Source organism: Selaginella moellendorffii, unplaced genomic scaffold (assembly GCF_000143415.4).
Source record: "Selaginella moellendorffii unplaced genomic scaffold, v1.0 SELMOscaffold_1, whole genome shotgun sequence".
Taxonomy (NCBI): domain Eukaryota; kingdom Viridiplantae; phylum Streptophyta; class Lycopodiopsida; order Selaginellales; family Selaginellaceae; genus Selaginella; species Selaginella moellendorffii.
Genome location: NW_003314262.1, coordinates 4,814,924 through 4,841,961, shown reverse-complemented (window position 1 = coordinate 4,841,961; position 27,038 = coordinate 4,814,924). Strand labels below are relative to the sequence as shown.

The window sequence follows — 27,038 nt, the reverse complement described above, 5'->3', positions numbered from 1 at the left end:
CTGGACATTAGAATAGAATTTGGGTTTAACCCCCCGCTAGGGATTTAAGTGGGGTAAACCCCATAGGGGGGGGTAAAATTTGCCCAAAATTTTTTGGAGAGTCCCAGACTTCCCCCGTGTCCTAATAAAAATTTGGAAACGCAAAGAGGATTGGGGGGGCCCCCCCCCCCCCCCCCCCTTGAGGAACACACGCTTTGGGCTTTCACCCCAAGCCTCCCTTAGTATCAGGAGTTAGTCTATGGGACAAGCTTGAAACTTACTAAATATAGAATGGCGCTAGAATGCGAATTTGGACATGGGGCGAACACCATTGTGTTCAAGCCAATCTCTACATTCCGTAGATATGCCAAATGAACAAATCTAGACATTTTCCATAAATAGCATTTGGGACCAAAATGAGACTAACACAAAGGGCATGATAACGAGGGTGTTTGGTAGACATGGTAAGCTATCATCCAGCGATATTGAGGGACTAATCTCAATACGTGAGGGTTCTTGTCAAGCCAGTGCAAGATAAAGCAAAAGAGAACTAAGAGCCAAGCCGAGTATGCTCAGCTAGAAACACATAGGAGTTCCTACCTTATGTCCATCTGGCTAAGTACAGGTGCTAAGCCCAGTAAACTAACACTTGAACAAGAGGGGCTGATAAAGGAACCAGCAATACTAACCTCCTGCCGTCATGGCAATAAGGAAAGAGTGTCCGTAAGGACCGGTCGACAGGTAACTTTCGATACCCAAAGTCACATTCTCGACAGCCCCCCTCTATCCATGGCTATATTCACTAACACCACCACAAGGTCAAATCTTGAAGATTTAACCATTAAGTCCCACTGACCTCTAGGACTTCCATATAATGTGATCGTATCCTCAATCACTACCCAAGAGGATTACTCCTCTTCCTTTCCATAATTTGAGACTTTGGAATGACATTTTAAAACACTGTGGCCCTATGCGAATCTCATACGTACTCTCCCCACCTTTTACCTTTATATGTCCTAGCCATGTAGTTAAAGTGAGGTTTTGATGAGTCATATCAAATATCCAAGTAGGTAGTGCCACCCACACTTGGATTGGGAGTATTGACCTTTTGATCTCTCGAATGAGCTAAAGCCAACTCTTAAACATTTCACCAAGTTATCCCATTTATCCATTGATTTTCACTTTAGTTTTGGACTCCTCAGTGGTTATATCAACACTTACCACATGGGTATAGCCTTCCTTGATCACACTAACCTTTTTTGGCCAAACTGGTTCCATTAGAGTCCTCCCCCTACTATCCTTTTGGAGCTCACTAAACCCTCCAAGGTTTGAGAGATGATTACTTTGGGCTTTCACTTTCGGACTCGGACTTGGACTCAGACTTGAACTTAGACTCAAACTTGATCTCAAACTTAGACTTGGTCTTGGTCTTAGTCTCGGTCTTGTTAGGAATCCCCCAATTCATACCACATTCCTGAATCTCGCTGGATTCCTGACCTGCAGACCATATTCCTGATTCTCGAGACACTTCCCTATTCCTGACTCTCGAGACTTTTCCCTATTCCTAATTCTCTGATTTCCTGTACAATTCCTGAGTCTTGAGCCACATTCCTGATGATGATGTGGCGCCTCCTCGACCTCAGCTATATTTAGGCTGTCCTCGATCCAAGAGTGGTGGAGCTTTATCAACCTATAGTATATATAAATTAGCCTTGTTTCATTTCTCCACAATCTGAATCAACACCAATTTAAGGCCTTTTCTTTGTTTCCACTAGTTTTTCTCTTTGTCTTTTGCATTTTCCAGTCTTGATCTTGTTGGGGGTCTTGACAAGTCTTAATCTCAATTTTGATCTCAGTCCTCATCTCAAAATCTATCTCGGACTCTTTTTTAGACTCCATCTTGGAGTTAATCCCAACACTTCCCCATCTCATGACATTTACCATGTGTCAATCCCTCTTATGTCCTTTTCTAAAGATTTATTCATTAGTAATTTTGTATTCGTTTCTTGAGCATTTCTTTAGGAGTTCCACTCCCTCTCATAACTTTCTGATTCGGAGTTTTTGGTCTAAATGTATTATGTTTGTTAGACTTCCACTTTGACCACAACTATGTGGCACTCTTTCAGCTCCATTTGGAGCATGAGGATTTATGTTTCACAATGTGAAAATTAAATAATTAGTTAAAGGGCAACATACTTAAAAGCATTACAATTGAAAGTTAAAAGTGTTAACATCAAACAAAAATATTGTTATTATGAATGTACAATACTTAGTTATGGATCTACAACATCACAATAAACTCTAATTCACAAGTTTGCACATATTTCCTTCAATATCAAAATTTTTGTAAGTCTTTCATCCCTTACAACCATATATATTTTGTATATTATATATTTCTTACGATAGATCCAAATGTTAAAATTTGGATTCATCACCAAACATAAGGTGTTCATAACATTGAAAAAGAATTATATACTAGTATTGTATTCAAATTTATAATAATATAAATAAATTTTTATTTATGAATTACATCTAAAATAACATAGGGCATTTCTTGTAATTACACTCAAAGGGATTTTCTTGTAATAATAAAAATTTAATATAAATTTAAATCATAAAATAATTAGTATACAAACTAATTATTAAATATTAAAATAATATTTTTCTTTAAATATTTTGATAAGAAAAAACCTCTATTTAATAGCAACTATTGCCACTAATATTAGATATACAGATCTAAATATTATTAAAATTATTAATTTTATTTAAACTAGCACTCCCATGCTCATATTGCAGTGAATTTTCTGTGAAGTGAGTTTGGCAATTCCTTTAAACTAATTTTTCTTAGTTTTTTCAAGCTTGTCACCACTTATCACACCAGCTTTGTCTTGTGCAATGTTTTGGGTCTCCACAGTCTTTTGCATTTCGGTGCAAAGTAAAGTTTGAAAGACCATGTGTAATTTGCACATTATTGTTCTCAGAATACCCAGATTTGCCACCCCCTAAGAAACCAATGGTATATGTAGATATGTCTGAGGTAGAGCATGAAGATTTTCTTAAGATCATGAACAGTAAACCAAGGCTTGTTTTGAATGATGGGAAGCCAGGGTTGGGCAAGACAACATGTGTACTCACTGAAGAGGGAGAGCTATCATGTATTTCAACATGAATACATACACTACATTGGAGTACAAATATATCAACACCACATAATGGGAAGCCCATAGGTAGGGAGCAGATTTTAAGAGCAGGATGGTGCTGGAAGTGGTGGAGGTACATAGGAGCACAACTTTGCCTTTTGGTCTTGGTCATTGACAATGCAGACACACTCACGAAGGATGAAGCCTACAGACAAAAAAGCAACTGATTCTCATCAACAGTTTAGTTTGTGGTTGGTTGGTTCCAAAGAAATGGAAGCAGACATGGTCTATAACATGTTAGAGGCTCGGCCTAAGGGAACACTTTATAGCTTACCACAAGTTTCCAAGAGCAGCTTATTGGCATGACCATGAGAAGGTTGGGAGAATGCTGCTCCCATGAGCTTGCAGAACTTCTCATCTATTATTTAGGATCGAGTTTCGCAGTCTGAACAAGTTCATTGACCACGTGATCAAGTAACATAATTCGGGAGGCATCACGATGACAAAGTTTGTATTTCACTTTGTTGAATTCTGGAAGAAGATGATGGCAAGTGGAGAGGAATAACTGCATGTCTCTAATGAAATTTAAACCCGGCACAAAGAATATCTAAACAGCAGTCCGAAAAGCAGCTGCGGCTGCCGCTAATGCTACTAAACGCAAGGCTGCTCAGATGGAGGGGATGGATGCAACGGCACAGGGGTTGAAGCTGGCAAATGCAGAAGCAGCAGCAGAACAGTCGGCCAAAGAACTAATGCCATGTTGCTGCAAAAGAATTGGTTGTGTGACAAGCAAGGGTTGCGCTGGAAGCCAAGAGACAAGCTTTGTTTGCTAGTTTCATAGGGTATGTTTTGTATCTATCATTGTATACTAATAATCTTTGCCACAGGTACAGAGCGGAAATGCTCTACGAGAAAAATGAAAGAAAGCATTTTTAAAATACATAAGAATCTCTCTTTGGAACCGTTTTACAGTGAAGTCCAAACTTCCGAAAAGGATTGATGCAAGAGGTGTGCAGTGGAATTCATTCAAGCTTTGTTCTTCGTTTCTCACTTCTTTTTAATGTTCCTATATGTTCTGCAGGTTGGTTCTCTTTACATGGTTGGGAAATAATATCTAAATTAGCAAGGTAAAAACAATCTCCCTTCCCAATCAAGAGCCTGGTGGTGGACCTGGATTACATGGAAATTGCAAGACTCTTGCAAAGATCTAGCGAACAAAAATTGGCGTTAATAAAGAAGCCCTAGAATTAACGGCATCCATTAAATTAAAAGGGCTTTTAAACTGGAAATGTGAGGTCAGGGGCACCGAGGGTTCTCTCTCTTTCTTCCTCGTTATCGAGCGATCGATCGAGGAGCCATGGCGGCGATGGCGACGACGATGCTCCTCCAGGTACGCCCCAATCCGGCGCTCGCCATCACCAGCATGAGCTCCAGCGGCGGCGGCGGTGGCGGTGGCAGCGGCGGCAGCGGCAGTGGCGGTGGCGGCGGTGGATCGCTGGGCTGGGTCATGGACAGGGCCTCCACGCTCCTCAACAAGATGGGCAGCAAGATCGTCGAGGGCGGCAGCGGCGTCCTGGCCAGGAACAACATGATCAAGGGCCTCTGGGACGTTTGCGATGCCTGCGGCGCCATGCTCTACGCCCGGTCCGACGATGACACCGGCATCCCCAATCGGATCTGCCACGAGTGTGGCTACCACCTCCGCCGCGGCAGCAGCGATCGCATCGACCTCCTGCTCGATCCGGGCACCTGGGCGCCCCTGGACGAGACCATGGTGGCCAAGGACGTGCTGGGCTTCCGCGACGACGAGGACTACGCGACGCGCCTGGTGAGCTACCGCAAGCGATCCGGGCTCACGGACGCGGTCCAGACGGGGCTGGGCGAGATCATGGGCACCAAGATCGCGCTGGGCGTGATGGATTTCCGGTTCATGGGCGGTAGCATGGGCAGCGTGGTGGGCGAGAAGATCACGCGCCTGGTGGAGCACGCCACTCGCCTGGAGCTCCCGCTCGTGATCGTGTGCTCCAGCGGCGGCGCGAGGATGCAAGAGGGCACGCTCAGCCTCATGCAGATGGCCAAGGTCTCGGCGGCGCTGGACGTCCACCAGATCCAAAAGGGTCTGCTCTACATCCCGATTCTCACGAATCCCACCACGGGTGGGATCACCGCGAGCTTTGGGATGCTGGGCGACATCGCCATGGCCGAGCCCATGGCCTACATCGCGTTCGCGGGCGGGCGCGTGATCCAGCAGACGCTGCGCAAGAAATTGCCCGAGAACTTCCAGACCGCCGAGTACTGTTTCGAGCACGGGCTGGTGGATCTGATCGTGCCCGGGAGCTTGCTGCGCAGCGCGCTCAGCGACATCTTCGATCTCTACGCCGCCGCGCCGATCAAGAGGAAGGCGAGCAGCGGCGGATTCGCCCCTTGCTAGGGAGAATTCGCAGGCGCTTGCGATTACTCCCAAGTTTTTGGATCTTTCCATCCTATCTAAGCCTTCTTCCACCGCTCGATTAATTATATGTTTCTCTACGCGTGAATAAAAGTAATGCTGTTCTTCCGAGGTTCACGGGATGACCGGTATTGAACGGCGACGACCGTCGCTGACCGTTCGGGTTTTCAAAAGTGGGGTATATTCTAGCGGCAAAGTTCTAACGAAGCATATTCGGGGGAATCGATTTCCAGGGCAAAGGAAGAGCTCGGTTTGGATGAAGCGCAAGGGCTTCATCGCGGAGGGCGATGTGACGCTGCTGCTCAAGAGGTATCTCGCCGCCTTGGTTCTCGTGGCGCGGTCTTTCTCCGGGGGTTTAGGGTTTATGGATCTTCTTCTTCGGTCGCAGGTATGATTCTAGCACGATCCTGTCGCTGCTGTACGAGGTCTCCAAGCAAGCCGGCGGGCGCGTGAGCTGGGACGAGATCGTCAAGGATTCCAATACCGGGATCAAGAATGCGCGCGAGTACCAGGCACTGTGGCGGCATCTCGCCTATCGCAAGGAGCTCGATCCCGACGGAGAAGAGCTCCCTTTGGAGGTTCGATCTCTCATCTTATTGCCAGGTTTTCTCACCTGAGTGTCGAATTTTTTTTTTCTTTTTTTACCTTGGTTTTTCCAGGACGATGACAGTGATCTGGAATTCGATGTCGAGGCTTTCCCGAGCGTCTCTTCGGAAGCATCAGCTGATGCTGCAAGCTATGTCAATGTAAGAACTCTCGAAGAGTTTTTTTTTTTCTCTCTCTTTGGCTATCTCCTTGATCTTCTCGCACTGAGGTTGTGATTTTTCGCAGGCTTTGATGGGGTTCTCCACAGACATAGCGTTTGCGAATGCCGACTCGACTGCGTTGGGCCTCACGTCCATATATCCTGGCTTTTCGAGCGCTCAAGCTGCGGGCTTGGATTCATACCGGACGAAGCGCAAGCCTTGGACGGCACAAGAGGACGAGGAGCTTGTTTCCGGCGTGGAAAAGTATGGAGAGGGGAACTGGGCTGCCATTGTCAAAAGCGTCTTCAAACACGAGAGGACTGCGACACAGCTAGCGCAAGTACGTAGAGATCTCTTTGCTTCTTTTTAAATTGGATGCCTTCTGACAATGTAGATAATCTGCTAGCGGTGGGCGCTGATAAAGAGGCGACGCGAGACTACTGCTCCTCCACCAGCTATTGCAGCTCCAGCGAGACAGGGACCAGGACAACAGTGCGAACAAGGCCTGAAAAAGCCAAAGGTTCTTTCGGAGCTTTGTGAGCAGAACGGAATCCCGGGGCTTCCCGTGCATCCCGTGGTACCTCCGCCAACGAGTCTACCAAAGCAATGTACGTTTATTTTCTTCCATGTTCTCTTCTCTGGTGCATTGAACAATTTCCTCGCAGTACAATCGACACAAGTGCGGACGGAAAAAGCAAGCGTTACGATGCCGAGAAAGCTCACATCTCCAACTCCAGCTGTTTGCCGGACAAGTTTACCGAGCCCGAGCACCACGCCAGCCAAGCCCAAGCCTACGGCTCTAGTGACTACCAACGCTCAAAAGCTCTCGGTTGTGACAAACCAACAAGTTACGTGCGTTTCATCGGTACAGGTCTCACCACCACCGTCGGTGTCACAGTCGCCGGCAGTAAAACCAAGTAATCTAGCTCGGACGAACTCCATGCCCAACCGGGCTCTTCTGGGACCCGATCCAATGGTTCAAGCAGCAGCTGTTGCGGCTGGAGCACGGATAGCTCCTGCGTCCGCCGCGGCATCTTTCATGAAGGCGAAAAATGTGGTTCACATTCGCCCGCCAACAATACTCAGCTCACCGAGCACACCCAAGCCAAACATGAAGAACAGCTCGGGAGGAAGAGCTTCTCCGGTTGTGCACTACATCCGGACTGGTTCCGGCGCCCCGCCACCGATTCTGCCATCCTTGAGCGCGAAGAGGTCAACGAAAGCAGCATCAGCAGCGAAAAACTCCACCGCCAGCAAGCTGAACTTGAAGAACACCATGAGCAGGCTGGCGGTGAACAGCAGCTCCAGGGACCAGGCATTGGAAGCGAGCAAAAAGAGGAAGATCATCGTGGCAAGGGAGAACAATGGGACGCTAAACAGCCATGTCAGCTCGTGGTACGAGGTGCTGGAGGAGACGAGCGGCGGAGCCGATACCAAGAGCTCGCCGCCGGCGACGATGGCGGTGGTGGATGTGGACTCGGATACCGACGAGGTGACCGTGGGAATGGGGGCAATGGTTTGCACTTCGAGCAACGAGTCGTTCAGCCAGAGCGCTTTCGGTGGAGCAGTAACACCAAACGGTGCGTCTCCGCTCTCGCAGAGCTCGGGTGGCCTGTCGGAGTGAAAGCGATGCCAAGGTTTTTGACATGGAGGAGGCTCTTAGTTTCTAGTTTAGGTGGATAGTAGAAACACAGGAGGAACAGGGAGGGGGCGACTGAAAAGCCACAGCTTTAACTACAAACGAAGAGCAGCAGCAGCAGTGATCGAGGCAAACAAAGTCCGTGTCACAGGTCAGTTGAGTGTCAGTTTTTTTTCTTTTCTTTGCTTTTCTTTTCTTCTCGTTTGTTTCGGTTCCAGCAGCTGAAAATCGGTTGCTTTTGGTCTTATCAGATCCGATGCGCGGCTTTAAAAACGAAACGATAAGGATGAGAAACTCCCCGAGAAGATGGGATTTCTCTCACGCTCACAGCTCACTGTTCTCGATTGGCATTCCAACAGGGACAGGGTCAAGCAGCGGCGATCAAACTTTTTGAAACCTCGCGTAAGTAAAAAAAAAAAAGTGGAAGACGTGTTTCACTACAGAACACACCACTCTTGCCAAACCAGACGATTGATATCTTAACGAAGTGGAGATTACGGAGATCCGCGGCAAGCGAATCCCGCCGTTGAATTGGTCACCGGCCGCCACGCGGCAGCCCCGGCACCGTCCATCGCCACGTAGGTTCTGTTCCGAAAGCGACGGGCGTGACGGGCGCGTGACGGGGAGCTCTAGCGTCGCCCCCCTTCTCTCTCTTGCTTGCTTTTTTTTCCCTCCACGCGTGCGCCGCCCAATGCTGGTATTGGTATAAAGCCATCGCCACACCTCACATTTTTTGGGGCAAAATTGTTAGTGTTAGAGTAGCGGTTCTTCGCTTCTTCTCCGCGAAGAGCGTCTCACCGGTGAGAGAGAAGTGGGCTCGCGACTGGACAGGGCGACAGAGCGCCGAATCGCGAGGATCTGTGAATTGGGTGCGTGCGGGCGGGCAGCATCTCACTTGGGTCTCGCTCGATTTCTCGATTTCCATGGCGCAGCAGGACGATTACCAGCAGGCTGCCGCGGCGGAGGCGCCCGTGCCATGCGCGAACAACTGCGGCTTCTTCGGCAACGGGACGACCATGAATCTGTGCTCCAAGTGCTACAGGGATTCCGCCAAGATGGCCATGGCGGTGGAGATCTCCAGCGGCGCGGCGCCAATTCTTCCATCCGGGTCGGCAAAGGCCCGGGCTTCGCCGGCGGCGGCTCCCAGGGATTTGCCCCAATCTTGCTGCGAGGGATCGAGCGAGGGATCGAGCGGATCTTGCCCGCCCCCCGCCGCCCCAGACAGGTGCTCGTGCTGCCGGCGGAAGGTCGGGCTCATGGGCGTTACGTGCCGCTGCGGCAAGGTGCTGTGCTTCCCCCATCGATACCCCAGCGAGCACGGCTGCGAGTTTGATTTCCAGAGCCAGGGCCGGATTGCCATCGCCAAGGCCAACCCCGTGGTGATCGCGAGCAAGATCGACAAGATTTGATCGAGCCACCATGGAAGAACCATCTTTTTCTTTCCTTTTAGTCTTTTCTTTCTCTTTTAGTGTTCGATTGATTGATTCCTCCTCTCTCTTCTCATTCTCTCCTCCCATTGGTTGTAGCATATTAATACGAATAGACGATTCTTTTATGTGTACGGATGGTATTTATCTGGGACAAAAGGGTACGGTAGGGAAAGCGCGAAAGATTTTAGGGCTGCTAAAAGCTAGGGCAACAGGGCAGGCATATTCGATTAGAATAATCTCTGGATTTGAAAAAGATCATCCGGTGATCATCGTCCCCGAGCCCTCGTCCGTGAGGATCTCCAGCAGCAGCGAGTGCGAGAGGCGGCCATCGATGATGTGCGCCGCGCGCACGCCCTGCGCCAGCGATCGCACGCAGCACTCCACCTTGGGGATCATCCCGCCGGTGACGACGCCGCCATCGACCAGCCCGCGCACGCCCTTGATGTCCGCCTGCCTCACCAGCGTCGAGTGATCGTGCCGGTCCGTGAGGATCCCCGGCACGTCGGTCATGAGGATGAGCTTCTCCGCGCCCAGCGACGCCGCGATCTCGCCCGCCGCGATGTCGGCATTGATATTGTACGCCTGCCCTTTCCCATCCGCCGCCACCGACGCGATCACCGGGATGAACCCGTCGCGCGCGATCCCGCGGATGAGCCCCGTGTCAATGGCCGAGATCTCGCCGACAAAGCCCAGCCCGGGGTCCGACGACGCGCGCGCCGTGATGACGCGCCCGTCGATCCCCGACAGCCCGACAGCGGCGCCGCCTGCCTGGTGGATGAGCGACACCAGGGATTTGTTCACCCGGCCGACCAGCACCATCTCCACCACCTCCATGGTGGCGGCGTCGGTGACGCGCAGCCCGTTCTTGAATTGGGGCTGGATGCCCAGGCGCGCCAGCCAGCTGTTGATCTCCGGGCCACCGCCGTGGACGAAGATTGGGCGGAGCCCCACGCACGCCAGGAGGACCAGGTCCTTGATCACGCCGTCCTTGAGGGTCTCGTCCTTCATGGCGGCGCCGCCGTATTTCACCACCACCGTCTTGCCCTGGAAGCGCTGGATGAAGGGCAGGGCCTCGGCGAGCACGTCCACGCGGTCCTTGGCGGCGCTGGCGGTGGCGGCGGTGGCGGCGGTGAGGGAGAGCGTGGCGGAGATGGTGTTGCCCTTCTTTTTGGCGCGGACGCTCACCGAGGGGGCGGAGGTGGAGCTGGATCGCGGGGATCCGGCGAGGGGATTGCTGCGGAGGGATTGGAGACTCACATTCTTGCCGGACAGCCGCCCTGCCAGTGCCTCCATCCTCTGCGCTAGCATGACCTAAAAGCTCGCTAGGGATTTTCCCGGGTTTTTCTAATGCTAATTACATTATTTTAATTTCCTGAGCAAAAAACAAAATTGAAATTTTCGGGAAGACTTAAAACTTCCCATGAAGACGAGATTTTGGCGAAGAAAATATCGCGACATTATTTTAATTTCCTGAGCAAAGATCTATGTGAATTTTTTTAAATAAACTTTTGGGAAGAGTTTTACGCTGCGGGGCTTCCAAGTTCTTCGGACTTAACCACAGCCGGCGGTGGCGGTGGCGGCGACGCCACCTTCGTGGTCGGGCCATTGGCGTGATGGACGCCGCCGCTGGAAGCCTTGACGCCGCCAGCCACGATCTTGTTACTGGTCAGCTCCTCCCACGACTCGGTCCAGGTGACCATGGCGTCGGCGAGCTTGGAAAAGTATGGATCTACGTTGCTCAGCTTCTCCCTCACTTGCTTGGCCAGCTCCCTGTAGCACTGCTCCACGCTGGTGGCCTCCTTGGACAGCACTGCCGACTGGAAGAAGGGGATGATCTCCTCCTGCCAAAAGATCCCCTTGTATTCCTTCTTGAGGTTCACGAATGGATTGCTGGCTTTGCTGTGCCAGATGTATGGCAAGCCGGTCTTAACTCCATAGCCCAAGTGGTCGCAGATCACCTGATTCATGCCAATGCAGTGTAAGTTCTCGGGATGAGAAGAAAGAAAGATGGTTTTTTTGTGCGACCAAAGTTGGTTTTTTTACCTTGCAACACCATCCGGCCCACATATCGTCGTAGCGGCCGATCGGTTGCCCGTCGCCCATCAAGCCGAAGTACATCGCCGGTCCAATGAGCTCCCGGTTGAAAGCTAGATTCATCCCACACATCGGGAAGAGCGTTCCTTTGGGGATCGTCATGACCGCGTCGACATATCTGCGAGAGAAAAACAATCGATTAGATCTCTGGAATCTAAAGAAGCATCGAGAAAAAGAGCTTTTTTTTTGGCAGAAGAATGAAAAAGTTACCTTGTGTTTCTCTCGGATGGCTTGACTAGCTGCGTGGGAGCGTCATAGTCGGGGATGTTGAGCCACAGGCCGTGAGAGATCGCCGTTTGGACGCCTTCTCGGAGACTAAAAGGATATCCCCGGACGAAGTCTGTGCCTTCGCGGTATGGATCGTAGAGTGTGTTAAAAAAATAAGGTGTCGATGGAGACAAGAGATTCTTTATGTGCTGTTCCAGCGCGTTGATGTCTTTGCTGGACGGATCCTTGGCTACCTGGAAAGAAGCAAAAGCAAAATCAGCTCAGCTCATACAGATCGATCCAAGAAATCGAAGAAAAGAAAAAGCTCAGCGCTCTCGCAAGAAGAATCTAGCAAAGAAACTCGAGCACTCGAACAATAAAAACAGGATTTGTGAGCTCAGAGCTCTCGCAAGAGATCTAGACATAAATCTAGCAACCAAACTCGACCAATCGAACAAAGAAAAACAAGAATTCTCGAGCTCGCAACAAATCTCTAGCAAACAAACTCGAGCAAGAACAAGAAAGAAAAGGAAGAACTTACAAAACAATCGTCGTCAATGGTGAAGATGTACTTCTTCTTGGACACGAGGAATCCAAAGCAGCGGCAGGCGCTGTCCTTGAAGGAGATGCACGACGCCTTGGATCCCAAGATCCGGTTGATGTCGTTGCGGTTGTAGAGCTCGTAGTCGAATCCCTCGGGCACCTTGATCTGCTTGCTGGGGTCGCCGTCCTGGACGATGATGAGATGGTAGTGCTGGAAGAAGGGCCTCCACATTTCCAGGAAATCCAAGTTCCTGATGGTGGGAATCACAATGTCGAGCTCATCCTTGAGCAGCGGCGTCGGGCGCGCCATGGAATTCCCTTCGATCCTACCCGATGCGCCGAGCTAAAACGATGGATCGCTGCTCCAAAACCCCGGCCGCGCGGCCTAGATCCGAGAAAGGAGGAACGATCTAAACTCTAGGGCGGGTACGCCGAGAGTTTAAAGGGGCCAAACAGAACATCCAAAATGACAAACGGAATGTGCCAACAGAATAAACCGCACGCTAAGTTCGCTAACTTTCGTTCCCGATTCCAAAAAAATAATCCAACGCCAAAACTCGCGTGATCGAGGAGAGCTGGCTCGATCGATCACGAAAAATCGAAAGAGGGGAGGAGAACGAAAACAAAATCCTCACCGAGAGAGAGAGAGAGAGAAGAAGAAGAAGAAGAAGAGCTCTTGCCTGATATCGTATCAGATCTTCCTCACGATCGCTGCCAGTGCGTTGGCTTGGTCAGCTGGAATGTTGCTGAGAAGAGGCTGCATCTCATCGCGATAATGGGACAGCAAGTGTGCCACCGCTCGCCCGATTAGCACCTTCGCTTCTTCGGGGAGCTCGTCGGTGGAGGCGGCCACCTTGGCGAAAATTGGCAGCACTTGCGGCACCAATGGTAGAATCTGCGAAAACGAAGGCTTAGAACAGACAAGAGAAGCCGCCATCCAACTTCTCTTGTTTCTCTTCCATCAATCCAGAGAAAACAAGAGAGATGGACGAGAAAAAAAACACTAAAGAAAACCAACCTCTGGTTGCGAAGCTAGAATCAAATTGCTGAGGCAAGTGTAGACAGCGGTCGCCTCTTCCAAGTCGGCTTTCACAGGGAGTGCTCGGACGAGGACTGGGAGGACCTGTACACACGGTTCCAGTTGTGTCAGCGTCGACAAAGCTGACTTCCCGAGAAAGAAAAAAATAAAAGAGAAAACGCTCTGTACCTGTGATAAAGGAAGAGCTTGCGACTGAGTCGTGATCATTCTCGCCACGGCTCCAGCTGCATTGTCGCGCACCACGTCCTCTTCTCCCTCGCTAAACAAAGGATGCAACGCCGCAAGAGCACTTCCGTAGAATCTGCGAGGAGTTTTAAAGGATCAGCACCGGACAGAGAGCAATGAAGCTGGACATACTCCTCGGCTTTGACACCGCCATTCTTGCACAGTTGGCCCACACAATATGCAGCGTTGCGACGATTTGCTGCCTCGGCTGACCTCAGTTCTTGGAGAGCCACTGGCATGACTCGCTGCACGCAAAAGTCCACTTTCCAGAACGCACAGGGAGAAAACAATACGTACTGGAATGTAGGGTATGATCTGTGATCCAATCGCACGAGCGATCTCCGCAACGCATCCAATCACCATTGTTCTGTCATTTGCAGCGCGGCTTTCTTTCTGAAAATCAGAAGGTGAGACAACAAAAGAACATGCTACGTGCAAAGAGACTGTACCGAAAACTTCATCAAGGCTTCAAAATGTTGAGAAAATATCGGCTCAAAAGATGGGCCCATACAGGTTGCCATGGCTGGTAGAACGTCTGCAACCGCATCCATCAGTGCTTGATCTGTGTCCAGCTGCCCATCGTCCTCGTCGTCTGTATCGTCCGTTCGCTGGCATGTGGCTTCCTGCCGTAGAAGTTTCAAAACCTCTTCCGATGTGAGCAAGAAAACTGTAAGAAATGCGTTTAGTGACAACCAAAGAAAACAAACTATGTGACTTACAAGGTTCCATTGCTTTCGCGTCCTGATGCCTGTAGATTTCCGCTAGGCAGGTGCACACCTGTGCAACAGTGTCCTTATCACTGTCTGATTTCAGGCACATCAGATACAGCTCCATTACAACACCTACAGCAGCAATCAGTTGTCTTCTAAGAACATATCAATGGGTCTTCATGTACATACCAAGAACATGTTTTGCTTGAGCTGAGATTGTCTGAAAAAGAAAGCAAAGTTAGAACGTCACTGATCTCACCAAGAGCGGCTTACATCGGTGTTTGGAAAGGTAGCTTGTGTTGCCGTGAGCATATCTGTTTGAGAAAAGAAAATTACAAGAATTAAGAATACTCAGGAGCGCAAAACTTACGTTGGAGCGCAATGAAAGCTTGCAAGCGGACATCCTCGTGGAAATACATGCTGTGCTTTCTCAGAATCTTCAATGTCGCCTCAAGATAGCTACGGGTCATTCTTGTCAAGGTCACAAGAATGAAAAGATACAAGCAAAAGGATACGGCATGAATGCGCCTTTGGAATGCAGAGCAAATGCTCCCAAGGCCTGAGTGGCCGCAGCTTTCTCGTCCAATACACCAGTCCGGATACTGACATTGCGTAAATTTTGGTTGTTATCGTCGCCGTCGTCGGACGATACATCACCAAACTCTCCGTCTTCGTTTTCTACCTCAAAATCCACCGTGGTGCCATCGTCAAGATCACAAGTTGCATAGGCTAAGGGCACTAAACGCGGAAGATACTGCAACCATTTGGTATAGTCAGTCAAGTGATGGATAGATATCTCAAAGAAAGTGTTCAACCTGTTCTAAATCTCCTTCAAGGATTTCAGCCACCGAACTGAAGAAGCCATGGCTGTACTCACGAAGCTCAGTGTAGTCCAGAGAGAAGCCCTGCATACGGGAGGAGATGAGACGAAGGAGAGACTTCCAAATACTTACAGAAATGGCTGCCTCGACAAAGGAGGGAAGAACGGGCTCAATATATTGCCTGCCAACCGCAGTGCCAATGATACCGACCAGCTCCGTAGCCCTGGCGCGAGCGGGTAAATCTTCGTCAGCAGTCAGAACAAGAAAGCTTTTCATCAGCTCGAGAACTCCTGGAGCATATGGAATGAATGCAGACTGCGCTGCTGCTGCTGTCGAGCATATGGCTGACTGCAAGCAAAAGAGGTAAGGCTATCATTTAAGACAAGGTAGTAGCACTTCCATACCATGCAAGTTTCTTGCAAATCTCTCCGGCTACACTGCAGCGTGGCCACCAATCTCTCCATCAAAACCGGCAAGAATGGCAGAATTTCCGATCCCAAATGCTCACAGAAAGCAGCAAGCGCGTAGTACGCCTTCTCCTGCATAACGGTGTGAAAAAAAACTCGTAAAAAGGATGACAAGCAGCCTACCTGAACTTCAGCATTTGGATCTGTCAAAACTTTGAAGATGCAAGGAAGAACTCTTTCGTAATGCAGAACAATCTCTGGCTGCAAGTGCTCCGCAAATTGACCAATCGTAAAGCCCGCAGCTCCTCGTACAGCTTTCTCTTGATCCTCAAATGCTTGTAGCACCAAGTTCAGGATGTCAGTTAAGTTGCTTCTCATGATCTCGTAGCAGCCTTCGGCTATTATCCCCAGAGACATCACTGCTGCTTCGCGGATGCTATACTCAGACCGCTGAAAGTTCGACAGCGCAAACGAGAACACGTGCGGGAAGACGTGCTTGTTGATCAGGTGCAGGGCCATAGTGTCTAGGACTTCGGCAGCAGCGCGGTCTGCAGAAACAGAGTATTCGTCCAGCTCAAAGTCTTCCTCCGAAAGAATCTGACACATGGATGAGATGATAGCCGGAACTAGCTTATGTTTCACCAGAGTCTTCGGCTTATACTTCGCAAGCCACGATATAGTCTGCAAAGCCTGTTGGAAGGATCAGCCTTAATCCGAGAACAGCCATCGAAAATGCACACCCGTACCTGATAACGAGTGCTTTGCTCCCACTTGCTGTTCAAGGCTACCTCCAGTGCGAAATGGACGATCACAGGAATGGACTGCCCGAGCAGAGAGACCGGGGATTCAATAAGCTCGTCAAAAATCTCAAAAGCGAGAACAGCGACATCCTCACTCCCCGTCTCTAGACAGTAGCGAGACACATCCAATATAGGCGCAATGAGCTCGCGCATCATCCTCTGTCCATGAACTAAAACGTTACATGCTTGCCAGCTCGAAGTGAAAACGCAAGCTCACCACTTCATCCTCGCTCTCGATGTATCCTACGAGCGTTCCGCCTGCCCTATGCACGAAAAGACAATGAGTTTTTTTATAGAAACCGCTGCGAGCAAAGGGGGTATGCATACTTGAGAGCCGCAACTCTGACTTTGGCGCTCTGGTCTCTCAATCCATTGAGAAAGATGGCATGCAAAGTCGCGAAATGTGGCCTGAGAATCTCTCCAATGGTTTCCGTGAGAGAACTGAAAAGCACAAGCGCCACCTGATATAAACATGCCAAGAAGAAAGACGAAACATTGTCACAGCACAGCAACGAGCTACATTTGGCTTCCCACCTCGCGATGATCTTCTTGCAAACTCTGGCTGCATTGAAAGAGGAAAGGCAGTAGCTCTGGCCAATTTCCTGCTGGAACGTCTTGTTTCGCCAAAGCGCTCACCACATCAGCACTGGCACGTCGCACGGCGAGGCTACGGAAACGAATTGAGAGAAAGCTAAAGCCTTTCGACCAAAATTTCCTACCTGTTGTCGAGTGTGATGCTCTCCAGCAGCAAATTCTTGAGCGAGGCGTGGAGCTGCGGATTGAGCTTCATCCACAGGCCGACGATCTTCTTGCGCAGCAGTACCGCCGCGAGCTGGCGCACATTCGCAGACCTGGCGTTGCGGATCTGGTGCAGTAGCGCGGGAACGAGCTCCGGATCCCTGGCGAGATGCTTGATTTGTTCCTCCGCATTCTTGCGAGCGTCATTGTCGGGCATCAAGAACTGGAAAAGCAGGAGCTCCAGCTGCTCCATCGCAAAACCCCAGCGCACGCACGCCCTGCCCTAGGTTACACAAATAGAGGAACTTAGGGTTTAAGGGTTTAAAGCCAGAATATACCTGAGCTTTATATTTTTAATGGACGGCTAGATCGTGCTGATGTGGCAACTGGAAAATAAGAACCCTAACATTTGAGATTTAGGGTTTTAGGATTTTGGCTATTGATCTTGGCCAGAATCGCTCGAAAGCGCTAAGCCAGGTGAGGATGTGGGCGATTTTCAAGGAAAGAATGTACAGCAGCAATCCCGCCATGCGCGCTGTGACTCATGGGATCATTCTCAAGGCCACAGCGATCACTACTTTCGTGCAGTCACTCGAGTCACTCCAAAGGCGAGCTTCTCTACCGTGATCAAGGGGCTTGGCGGGCTCCAAAAGCATTGCCAGAAGCTCAAATCCGCGGGCTGTGCTCCAAGATTGGTTGCAAACGATGAGAAAGCAGCGATTTCTCCCAGTGGTGTGGAGGATCCAGAGGCGCTATAGGGTCTCAGCTCCCACTTTCGAGCACGAAGACACCCGCCACGTAGAATCGCTGCTCGCCATCCTGGAGGACAAGGCTAGCGACGTCCAAGCGCTGCTCGAGAGATCCCACGCCGCAGTGAGCACCAAGCTCTCGAGAGATACATTCGGTGGTGTCCTCGGCAGGCTCCGGCGCACTTGCAACGCTCTCGGCTTCTATCACTGGGCTGCTACGAGGCCGGGCTTCTCGCACACCCTCTTCACTCGCAACTCTCTTCTGCTCGCGCTGGTTCGTGGAGGCCAGCTCTCGGATGCTCTCGGGTTCTTCCAGAGCAGCATCTCGGAGCCCAACGTCTCCTCGTTCAACATACTGCTTAGAGGATTCGCCGCGAGGGACGACTTCGAGGTGGTGAATGCTTTGCTCCGGGAGATGAAAGCCCGCGGGATAACCAGCAATGGTGCCACGCACGGGGTCATTCTCAGCGCTCTCTGTGCTCGACGCGACCTCGACAAGGCGGTAAGCTACTTCAACTCGGTGTCTCCAAAGTCGAGCTTGGATTCGGTCTCGTATGGGATTCTAATCCGCGGGCTTGCAGCAGCGAAGCGGACCGAGGAGGCTTGCAGGCTCTTCGAGGCGATTGAAGCTCCGGACTCGGTGACTTACACTGCGATTGTGGACGGCCTCTTCAAGGCTGGGAACTACGATGCGGGACTGGAGTACTACGAGAAGATGGTGGCGAGCAAATGTGAGCCAACTTTGTTGACTTACACTGTTCTCGTCGATGGCTTGTGCAAGGCTCACAAGGTGGAGAGAGCCTGCGACGTCTTCGAGGAGATGATCCGGAAGGGACACAAGCCGGACATCATCGCTTACTCGAGTTTGATCGACGGGCTGTCCAAGGCCGGGAGAGTGGACGAGGCACGAAAGCTTGTCGACTTGATGATCGCCAGGGGTCCTCCGCCGACCGCAGTGGCTTACACCTCGATCGTCGCTGGGCTTTGCAAGTGTGGGAGGATTCAAGAGGCTGTAAAGACGATCCAGGAGATGAGACGAAGAAGGCTGAGGCCTCGAGTGGACACTTACAGTTTCATCGTCACTGGCTACATCGGCATGGGAAAGGTGGAGGAGGCTTTCGCGGTGATGGAGGAGATGGCGGACAGAGACTGTGCTCCCGACACCATCTCCTACACGATGTTCATCGAAGCTCTCTACAGCATCGGCAGGAGGGAGGAAGCCGAGAAGGTTTTCGAGACGATGGTGGAGAAAGGCTGCAAGCCCGACATGCACACTTACGGGATCATCATCGACAATTTCTGCAAGGAGGGATCCATGGCAGCGGCGACTCACGTCCTCCGGCTCATGGACAAGGCGGCAGTGAAGCCCAACAGGTACATTTACACGATGATCATGGACGGCTTCGTCAAGTCCAGCAGGCTCGAAGAAGCCCTCGAGCTCTACCAGAGGATCCTCAAGGACGGTATTCTTCCCAGCACTGTGACTTACAACACCGTGATCAACGCGCTGTGCAAGCTGAAGAAGATGGACGAGGCCCTGGAGCTCCTGCGTGAGATGCAGCGGAGAAAGGAAGAACTGGAGCCGAGCATCGTGACTTACAGCATGATCATTCACGGGCTGGGGAAGGTGGGCATGGAGGAGCGAGCATTCGATCTCCTGGCCGAGATGATAGACAATGGAGTGATTCCGGACTGCTTCACGTACACCAGCTTGATCCAGACTCTGGCTGGCGCCGGGAAAGTTTCGAGAGCGATGGAGCTGCTGGAGGAGATGCTGAAAGCAGGGATTTTTCCAGATGATCACACTTATGGAACTCTTGTGCAGATTTTGTGCCGCTCGGATGTGGATGCTGCATGGGATTTGCTGCAAGAGATGATGCGGAATGGCCACACGCCGAACGAATTCACGTTCAAGGCGGTGGAGAAGGGCTTTCGTCTCCAGTTTGACCGCTTAAGTTTATAGTAGTAACTAAAAGAATTATATTGCTTTGCAGCAATCCTTTGTATAGAAAAATAAAAATTAACTTTTTTTAAGCAAATATTCAGGACAAAGGTCAAAAGAAAAATTTTGGAATTTAGAAGAGAAGAATAAACATATCAAGGGTATGAAACATTTACTTATGATGTATATATATTTTATATGTGTAAAATAAAAATTTGCAATTTATTTATTAAGAAATCTATTTTTGTTCTTACATTTTGATTAAATGAGGTACAAAAAATTATTGTTCATGACAATGGATTTAAAATACATTTAGCTCCACTATTTACAAATAAATTTATGTTTCATCTATAGTCTTGTTCATTTGATTAACCATTTGAATATTTCTAATAGTTACTCTATATTATAATTATGCCTTCTTGGCAAATTAGATGCACTATATCATTCAATACTTTTTGGTATAATGTAACTTATTTTTAAAAAAAAAAAACAGGGATTATAACATGGTAATTGATCATCTTTGTGGGATGCATAACTTAAAGAATTCTGGAATTTTATTTATTTTTGAGCATTTTTCTAAAGAAAGTAAATATTAAAATGTAAAAACGTTTAAGGTTATAGAGATTATTTATAATAATCTGAACTCTAGAAAGATAATATTTTGATAGCAAAATATATGTGTGGGCTATCATAATCCAATCCAATTATCCAGTTATAAAATTATTTAAAACTTTTAGTATTCTATTCCTGTAAATTACAAATATTTTAATGGTAATTTAATAATTTTAAATTAGCAATACTATTAAGTAAAAAAACATTACTGTATGCAACATGTAACAATTATTTTATATATTTATAAAACTTTATTAGGATATTCTAATTTTAATTTTTTATTAAATTCAAATTAAATATAAATTTATGACCAGAGTAAATTCTTATTATTTGTTGCGAATATGACTTCAAGTATCAAAAGTTACCTATTGGCTGTCCTTTCAAATATTTTTTCTTTACTATCATGACAACAACAAAAAATTAGCATTTCTAGACCCTTTATCAATCCATCTTGTGCTTATCATACTATGTTAATTTCATACCATATTAGTTGGTGGAGTGCCCATATCTTGACATTAGGCCACTAATATATTAAAATAGTGGTAAATTTCATTTAGCTCTGTTTTGCATCTTAGTTCTAGCATTAGGATGTTGGATATTTTAGGATTGTTTCAAGTCTCTTTGTGTTTTTGTCCCTTTGCTCCTTAGGTTATACACTCAAGAGTTGCTTTATGCTTTGGTTCTTTCACTTTTTAGCTCTATACTTGGGAATTTAGCTTCATTCCTTTGTTCAATAACCCTAAGTCCTGAAACTTAGGTTCCACTCTATTGTCCTTGGGATATGTGGCATGTGGCATATGACATATGGCACATAGAGGGTTTAAGTTCTACTTTGTTGATATTCTATAATAAAACAGCATAGGATAAAGGGTGAAAACCATGTGTCCTACATTATTAATTAAATTGATCAAATGGAAGTTTCTAATTTATAAACACAAGTTATTGTTATATTATATGGTACAATAAACTAAAATATACTAGGAAGTGTTTAGAAAAGTTTATAAATGATAAAATTATTTATAAATTATAAATACATAATTAATCTAAATAGATGGTAGAATATTCTAGGATATTCAAGTATATTTTACATATAAAAACCTTTACAGCTTTGTTTAAGCAAACCAAACAATATAAACAAGAAGATTTTAGATTAAATTGCTAATTTTAATAATTTTACTAACTTCAATAATGACACTATAAATAAATACTATAAAAAATATTGTACATATTACTTTACAAGTTAAATATCCAGTACCAAGTTAATTTTTAGTGTTTAATTATTTATATTAAATATGCTTCTATTGTATACATCATTCATACTAAGTGAATATTTATATTTTTATTTAAAAATATTATAAATGTTAAAATTATTTTTAAAAATTATATATTTTATTTTATTTAATAAGTATTTTAAAAATTTCTTTATTGCATTTTGGCATTGGTGCTCTTCAATAACTACAATGCTATGTAATATCATCTTTCCCACTTATAGTTATTAATTCTACAGTCTAACACTATTGCTTTGTCAATCTTTAAATGTCATACAAATAAAACAAAAGTGATGGTTGTCCAGAAAAAGGCGGTATCCTAATAATAATCATAAGAATTCACCTTTTATAATGTAAATACTTTTTTATTGTAAAATTATAATTATTAATAATAGTAATAATTAAAGTTGTTTATACTTAATTTTTCTTGCCAAGTAACACAATGCAAATGTTCTATAATAATATTAATTTAATGGGAAAAAGATAATAAAATTAGTTATATTATAAAAGTTATAAGGTATAAATTTTTTATAGTAAAAACTTAAAATATTTTGGTAAGTTGTTGAATGTCCAAAAATCAAAATTGTGCTTGAACCTTACAATACTAATTTATTTCAATAAATTCTTAAATGTACTTGCATATTGTTGGATTGCGCATCTGAAATCCGAGAAGGTGGTCAAACAGCTCTTTGATTAGGCTTCTACTTCAGCCACAACAATTTCTTGCTCTTTGCAACCATTCACTAGCAGGGCTATGAGATTTTCAAGGGCATTGTGGTCTGCTCTAGAGAGTTGGGCTTTCTTGGAACGATATCAAACGTTGCAGAGAATAGGATACAAACTAGAGGAAAGGAAGTTAGAAAACCAATTATCTATCACTTGCACTGGACGTGGGGATAGACCTGGCACTTGATCACCTTGTTGTTCGTCCGGAAGCCCGGCATCACCATAAACTCCACCACCTTGGCCTTGCCGCAGACGCTACACGGCCTCTCGGGCGCCGCCACCGCCTCCACGTACGACGCATCCATATCGGTCCCTTTCGCCACCCGGATGATCCCCACGGCCGGATTCACCGCGAACGCGAGCCTGTGCAGCAGCCACACCGCCTTGGCCACGTCCAAAAACGCCGCCGTGAACGAGTCCCGCTCCTCCACGCTCCGGAACGCGACGCTGAATCCAAACTCGCCCCACATCTCGCGCGTCTTGTGCTGGCAGAAGCGCAGGAACTCGGGATCAAACCAGGCGCTCTTGCTGTTCACGGCGTCGCCGATGTCCAGCCCCGCCATCCGGCGGTACTCGTGGAGCTTGGTGGCGGCGCGCTTGGCCGGGTCGAGGATCTGCGTGATCCCGGCCCCGTCGAAGCTCTCGTTCTCGAAGCAGTGGAAGAAGGCCTTGTTGATCTTGGAGTCGAGCACGTAGGCGGCGTGCTCCTTGCGGAGGAAGGCGGTGCCCGGCTCGATCTCCGCCAGCGCGCGGCACACCGGGTAGCCCGACGCCTCCATCTGCTTGAGGAAGAGGTTGCAGAAGTAGCGCAGCGAGAGGCGAGCCCGGACCACGGCCATCTCCAGGAGCAGCACCAGCGGCGCGTAAGTTTGGGTGGCGGCGGCGGCGGAGGTGATAGCTGGCGGCGCTTGCGGCGGCGCTGATGGTGGTGGCGGCGGTGTTGGCGGTGCTGGATCGCTGCTCTCCTCCTGGCCGCCTTGGGCTTGCTTGAGGAGCTCATCCTCGTCGTTGGAGACTCCCAGCGCGTACGTAGCCATCTGAAGCTGCTCCAGCTGCCACTCGAGCATGTCGATCGTGTCCTGCTTGTCCGCCAGCGCCGCCTGCTGCTGCTTGCTGAGCTCCAGCAGCGCCACCGCCTTGCGCTTCTCCCAGGCCTTCCTGCTCGAGCTGGTTTCGCTCGAGTTGTGGAGGCAAGTGATGAATCCAGCGAGCGCGCTTAGCGGATTTCTTCCATGGCATTTGCCGCCGCCGTCCCTGCTGCTGCTGCTACCGCCGGGATTGTTGGCGTTGCTGCTGGCGTAGTGATTGTCTTGGAAGAATGCCTGCACGATGGATTCGTCCACTCCACTGCAGCTCCCGATGCCATTGCGAGTTCTTAGCATTGCTAAAAACCTCTCTTTTTTTTTTTCTGTGTAGGGAGATTTGACTCGAAGAAAGTGGTAGTTTGGTAGTTTTTTAAACTTCCATGATTTGCTCCTAGAGTCATGGAGTTACGATCATGTCACAGTTTATAATTATTCCATACTTTCATTCCCTTTATCTCGCTTAGCTTAGACACGCACAGAGTTGTAAACACTGACGTACTCCCTAGCGGATTTGTTCCAGCTGTTGTCTAGCAGCATAACTTTCGAAACCAAAGCCTGCCAGTGGTGGGGCTCTGAAGAAAAGAAACCAAAAGAAACTAAAGTTTAGATCTTTGAGTATTAAGAACACAAGCTTACTCTCGCAAAACTGTTGCAGAGCACGATCCAAGGCACTGTTGAGCGACCTCTCGTCGATTCCTTCGAAAACAAACCTGTGAATTCCCCAGTGTAAGCGACATCGAGCATTGAAAAGACATACCCATTGGCGTCAATCGCTTTCGAATGCTCCACGTCGAAAACAGTATCGGCCAAGCCACCCGTCTTTCGGACAACAGGAATCTGCAACAAAGAAAAAAGAAAAAGAAAAACAAAGAGTCAGTGCTTTGGTTTCGCTTCACTTTTTGTGTTTTTTTACCGCTCCATATCGCATCCCAATCATCTGAGTCAAGCCACAAGGCTCAAACATGGATGGCACCAGTACGATATCCGCTGCTGCATATAGCAAATGCGCTAACTCCTCACTACAAAGCAAACAGCTTTGTCACAAATCTACAACCAACTCTCACCAATTTTCGCTTCACCTGTATGTCAGCAGCAATCGCACCTTCTTACTATCCCCGAACTGCAAAAATGTAAAAGTTAGAGAAACGACGCTAGATGTAAAAGCACACACCTTTGTAGCGTGGTGCTCGAATTCTCCCTTCACACGAGGATCGCGTGACGTGCCTAGAAGCACGAATTGGCCATCCTGTAAACATTGTGACGTCATAAGATACAAACTGCGTAGTAAAAGCTATGAGATCATGCACACTAACCGGATCTTACCATTTGATCTACGTGATACATGGCATGCCGTATAAGATGAATCCCTTTCTGAGCCACCAATCTCGTGATGCACACGATCAAAGGCGAACGCTTGCATTCTTGGTATGTCTTCCTTTGAGTGGGCAACTCGTCCGGTTCAAGCCCAAGGCCTCTCTGTAGATACTGCTTACAAGCTTGTTTTCCCATTAAATCCGTTGCTGAAGCAACTAGGACGTCAATACATGGAACTGTAAAGAAACTCGTCACCTGAAAATCCCACGGGCAGGTAAGGATCTGTCTCCGGGTTCCATAGCTCTGTGTCGATCCCGTTCAGGATCCCAAAATATCTGTAACAAAGAATTAAAGTTTGCGATGTGTTGCTCTGTAGGTTTTACCAGGTCGAGTACAATTACTTGGAACGGTGCTTCATCAAAGTGCTTGACAGCCATCCCGAGCAAAGCGTCTCATTGACATAAGACGGTGACACAGTTCTGCCATTAGCCGAGCAGTTAAGATTGCCGAGCAGCTAAAGAAACTTACGTTACAGCATTGCTGTACACAATCCCTCCCTTGAGCAAGCTGAGCCTCTCAGGATTGTGTCCGATTGTTCGATCATCGACAGCCTGCAATAGAAAATAAGAATCAATAAAACGGTCTAAACAACACAAGATACTTCTACTTTATCAGATGTGCGATAAGTTGAACCTTCTAGACCGCACATGTTGAGCTGTTCCATCCTGAACAGTATAAAGCGTAAGTAAATGAAACAAACTGAAGGGATCGCACCTGCATTCTCCGTAATGCTCCATGTTGTGAATAGTAAGCACAAGTCTTGGTTTCTGCCGTAAAAGTCGAGTGTCAAATCTATTCGAGCGATCATGAGCTATTACCTTCAAGGACAAGTGATGATACATATCCCAGTAAAGCATCGATACAGCTCCAGTATGCCACTCATGAGCGTGGATGATATCCGGGTGATTGTTTGTCACCTGCGAACAAACAACTTGAAAAAAGAAGGAAAAAACGAAAACGATCAAAAAATGCACGGCAAACCTGCATCCACTCCAAGCAAGCACGGCTGAAAAACAAATACGCTTCAAGTTCGTCGTAAGATCCACCATAGATACTTGACCCCTTGAAAAACTGGTTCTTCGGCTGGACAAGTAAGACCGACACTCCAGCGATCTTGCCTCGGTAAACTTGAACCGAGATCCAGTTCCCGTTGTGATAAGACGAGTAGGATTCACCAGGACTGAAGCCTTTGATCTGTTCACCTGGTATGCACTCGTAGAAAGGAATCATGATCTCCACTTTGTGTCCCCTGTCAATGCATGCCCGGCTCAAACCAGTAACCACGTCCGCCAAACCTCCAACCTTTGCTAGAGGCACCATCTCCGCCGTGACATGGATGATATAGAGTGGATTTCGATCGTTTTCTACGTCCTTTGTCGACCCAAGCCCTGCTACTTCATGCCTCAGTCGACCTCGGTTCCAAAGCGGTATCTCATCGCTCGGGGACGGCCAGACGATACTCGGTAGTCGATCGATTTCTCCCAGTTTTTGCGATGGCTCCGGCTTCAACACTGGTACGTTCTAAACAAAAGCAAACAAGTGTTAACCGCGCGACGAAAGCACTCTAAAAGTTTGCGATACCATCGTGATGCTCTTTAGAAGTTGCTTTGGAGTTGGCTGCTGCTCCATGCTCTCTTCCACGCGAGATCTTGTGCTTGGGACCAAACCCTCCAGCTCCGCAATGCGTGCCTTGAGCCTCTCGACGGTGGCGGTAAGGCGCTGGATCTTCTCCTCGGCCGACTCGAGATCCACATTGGAAGAAGCGAAATAGTGGTCATACTTGCTGGATTTCCTCCTGGAGCTGCCGATGAAACTCACCCTCACCCGCAAAGGCAGTCCTCGAGCGCCGATATTGCCAGCACTGATCTCGCGGCCACAGAGGATCTGCCCCAGCGGCAAAACGCTCGCCATTCCCAGAAATTCTCGCCGATTCCTCTCACGCGATCGCGCGAGTCACAGCTGTGGCGTCCATCGCAACGATTTCTTACCGGAGAAGCGGCATCGCCGATGCCGCATTGTCGATCGCGGAAAGAACAAGTTCTAGGTCAAAAAGGGGGGAATAAATTTGGGCGTAGGGATTAGGGCAAGATAGCGCGATCGCGATGAGGGGAATTTTCTTCTGGTGCTCGATGTGCTGCCTCTGCCTGTGCTATCTCTGCTGCCGGCCTAGGCGCCGGCGAGCAACGCGATCGGAGCTCCTCTACTGAGAAACAATCGCTCGATCGAGGAGCTAGGGCAAGGGGACTGTTCTCTACTAGGCAGTGAAATAAAGGAAGAAGAATGTAGCGCTTTCTGCGAGGGACGACTTAGCTTAG

General features: G+C 48.2%; 7 protein-coding genes across 9 annotated transcripts; 4 read left to right on the top strand and 3 right to left on the bottom strand.

Moving 5' to 3' along the window:
- The first annotated feature begins 4,421 nt into the window (after positions 1 to 4,421).
- On the top strand, positions 4,422 to 5,683 carry LOC9662509 (acetyl-coenzyme A carboxylase carboxyl transferase subunit beta, chloroplastic). The gene has a single exon (XM_002962144.2). It carries the CDS (start codon positions 4,477 to 4,479, stop codon positions 5,548 to 5,550), a length of 1,074 nt encoding a protein of 357 aa, XP_002962190.2. The 5' UTR covers positions 4,422 to 4,476; the 3' UTR covers positions 5,551 to 5,683.
- Positions 5,684 to 5,790: 107 nt separating this feature from the next.
- LOC112350516 (mucin-2-like) lies at positions 5,791 to 8,456 on the top strand. The gene is made up of 7 exons (XM_024686848.1): positions 5,791 to 5,877; positions 5,957 to 6,146; positions 6,228 to 6,314; positions 6,400 to 6,654; positions 6,721 to 6,922; positions 6,980 to 8,104; positions 8,205 to 8,456. The coding sequence occupies exons 1-6, from the start codon at positions 5,825 to 5,827 to the stop codon at positions 7,936 to 7,938; spliced, it is 1,746 nt and encodes a 581-aa protein (XP_024542616.1). The 5' UTR covers positions 5,791 to 5,824; the 3' UTR covers positions 7,939 to 8,104; positions 8,205 to 8,456.
- A 117-nt stretch (positions 8,457 to 8,573) lies between these two features.
- On the top strand, positions 8,574 to 9,512 carry LOC9663205 (zinc finger A20 and AN1 domain-containing stress-associated protein 9). The gene has a single exon (XM_002962143.3). The coding sequence runs from the start codon at positions 8,877 to 8,879 to the stop codon at positions 9,360 to 9,362; it is 486 nt and encodes a 161-aa protein (XP_002962189.2). The 5' UTR covers positions 8,574 to 8,876; the 3' UTR covers positions 9,363 to 9,512.
- Positions 9,513 to 10,822: 1,310 nt separating this feature from the next.
- Positions 10,823 to 12,659, bottom strand: LOC9663203 (probable UDP-arabinopyranose mutase 1). Its single transcript, XM_002961651.2, has 4 exons — positions 12,226 to 12,659; positions 11,688 to 11,938; positions 11,427 to 11,595; positions 10,823 to 11,341 (listed from the first exon to the last, which is right to left on the bottom strand). The coding sequence occupies exons 1-4, from the start codon at positions 12,535 to 12,537 to the stop codon at positions 10,904 to 10,906; spliced, it is 1,170 nt and encodes a 389-aa protein (XP_002961697.2). The 5' UTR covers positions 12,538 to 12,659; the 3' UTR covers positions 10,823 to 10,903.
- A 76-nt stretch (positions 12,660 to 12,735) lies between these two features.
- LOC9662508 (importin-4) lies at positions 12,736 to 17,255 on the bottom strand. 2 transcript variants are annotated; one of them, XM_024686804.1, is made up of 20 exons: positions 16,949 to 17,255; positions 16,764 to 16,896; positions 16,557 to 16,690; positions 16,447 to 16,492; positions 16,176 to 16,388; positions 15,613 to 16,119; positions 15,427 to 15,561; positions 15,155 to 15,370; positions 15,017 to 15,106; positions 14,717 to 14,955; positions 14,572 to 14,660; positions 14,475 to 14,515; positions 14,391 to 14,421; positions 14,211 to 14,333; positions 13,941 to 14,158; positions 13,789 to 13,884; positions 13,624 to 13,736; positions 13,435 to 13,567; positions 13,246 to 13,350; positions 12,736 to 13,122 (listed from the first exon to the last, which is right to left on the bottom strand). In XM_024686804.1, exons 1-20 carry the CDS (start codon positions 17,218 to 17,220, stop codon positions 12,919 to 12,921), a joined length of 3,138 nt encoding a protein of 1,045 aa, XP_024542572.1. In that variant the 5' UTR covers positions 17,221 to 17,255; the 3' UTR covers positions 12,736 to 12,918. The 2 variants fall into 2 exon arrangements, with proteins under 2 accessions (XP_024542572.1, XP_024542577.1); XM_024686809.1 differs by lacking the exons at positions 16,557 to 16,690; positions 16,764 to 16,896; positions 16,949 to 17,255 and having other exon boundaries at positions 16,176 to 16,399.
- Positions 17,256 to 17,422: 167 nt separating this feature from the next.
- LOC9663202 (pentatricopeptide repeat-containing protein At1g63080, mitochondrial) lies at positions 17,423 to 19,755 on the top strand. The gene has a single exon (XM_024686841.1). It carries the CDS (start codon positions 17,673 to 17,675, stop codon positions 19,677 to 19,679), a length of 2,007 nt encoding a protein of 668 aa, XP_024542609.1. The 5' UTR covers positions 17,423 to 17,672; the 3' UTR covers positions 19,680 to 19,755.
- A 3,930-nt stretch (positions 19,756 to 23,685) lies between these two features.
- LOC112350504 (glycogen synthase-like) lies at positions 23,686 to 27,032 on the bottom strand. Of its 2 annotated transcripts, none has more exons than XM_024686829.1 (15): positions 26,305 to 27,032; positions 25,705 to 26,244; positions 25,542 to 25,640; positions 25,438 to 25,490; positions 25,325 to 25,388; positions 25,192 to 25,274; positions 25,065 to 25,142; positions 24,919 to 24,998; positions 24,673 to 24,869; positions 24,521 to 24,595; positions 24,429 to 24,469; positions 24,263 to 24,368; positions 24,107 to 24,186; positions 23,986 to 24,059; positions 23,686 to 23,921 (listed from the first exon to the last, which is right to left on the bottom strand). In XM_024686829.1, exons 1-15 carry the CDS (start codon positions 26,632 to 26,634, stop codon positions 23,815 to 23,817), a joined length of 2,007 nt encoding a protein of 668 aa, XP_024542597.1. In that variant the 5' UTR covers positions 26,635 to 27,032; the 3' UTR covers positions 23,686 to 23,814. The 2 variants fall into 2 exon arrangements, with proteins under 2 accessions (XP_024542597.1, XP_024542602.1); XM_024686834.1 differs by having other exon boundaries at positions 23,777 to 23,921; positions 25,331 to 25,388.
- Between the last annotated feature and the right edge of the window lie 6 nt (positions 27,033 to 27,038).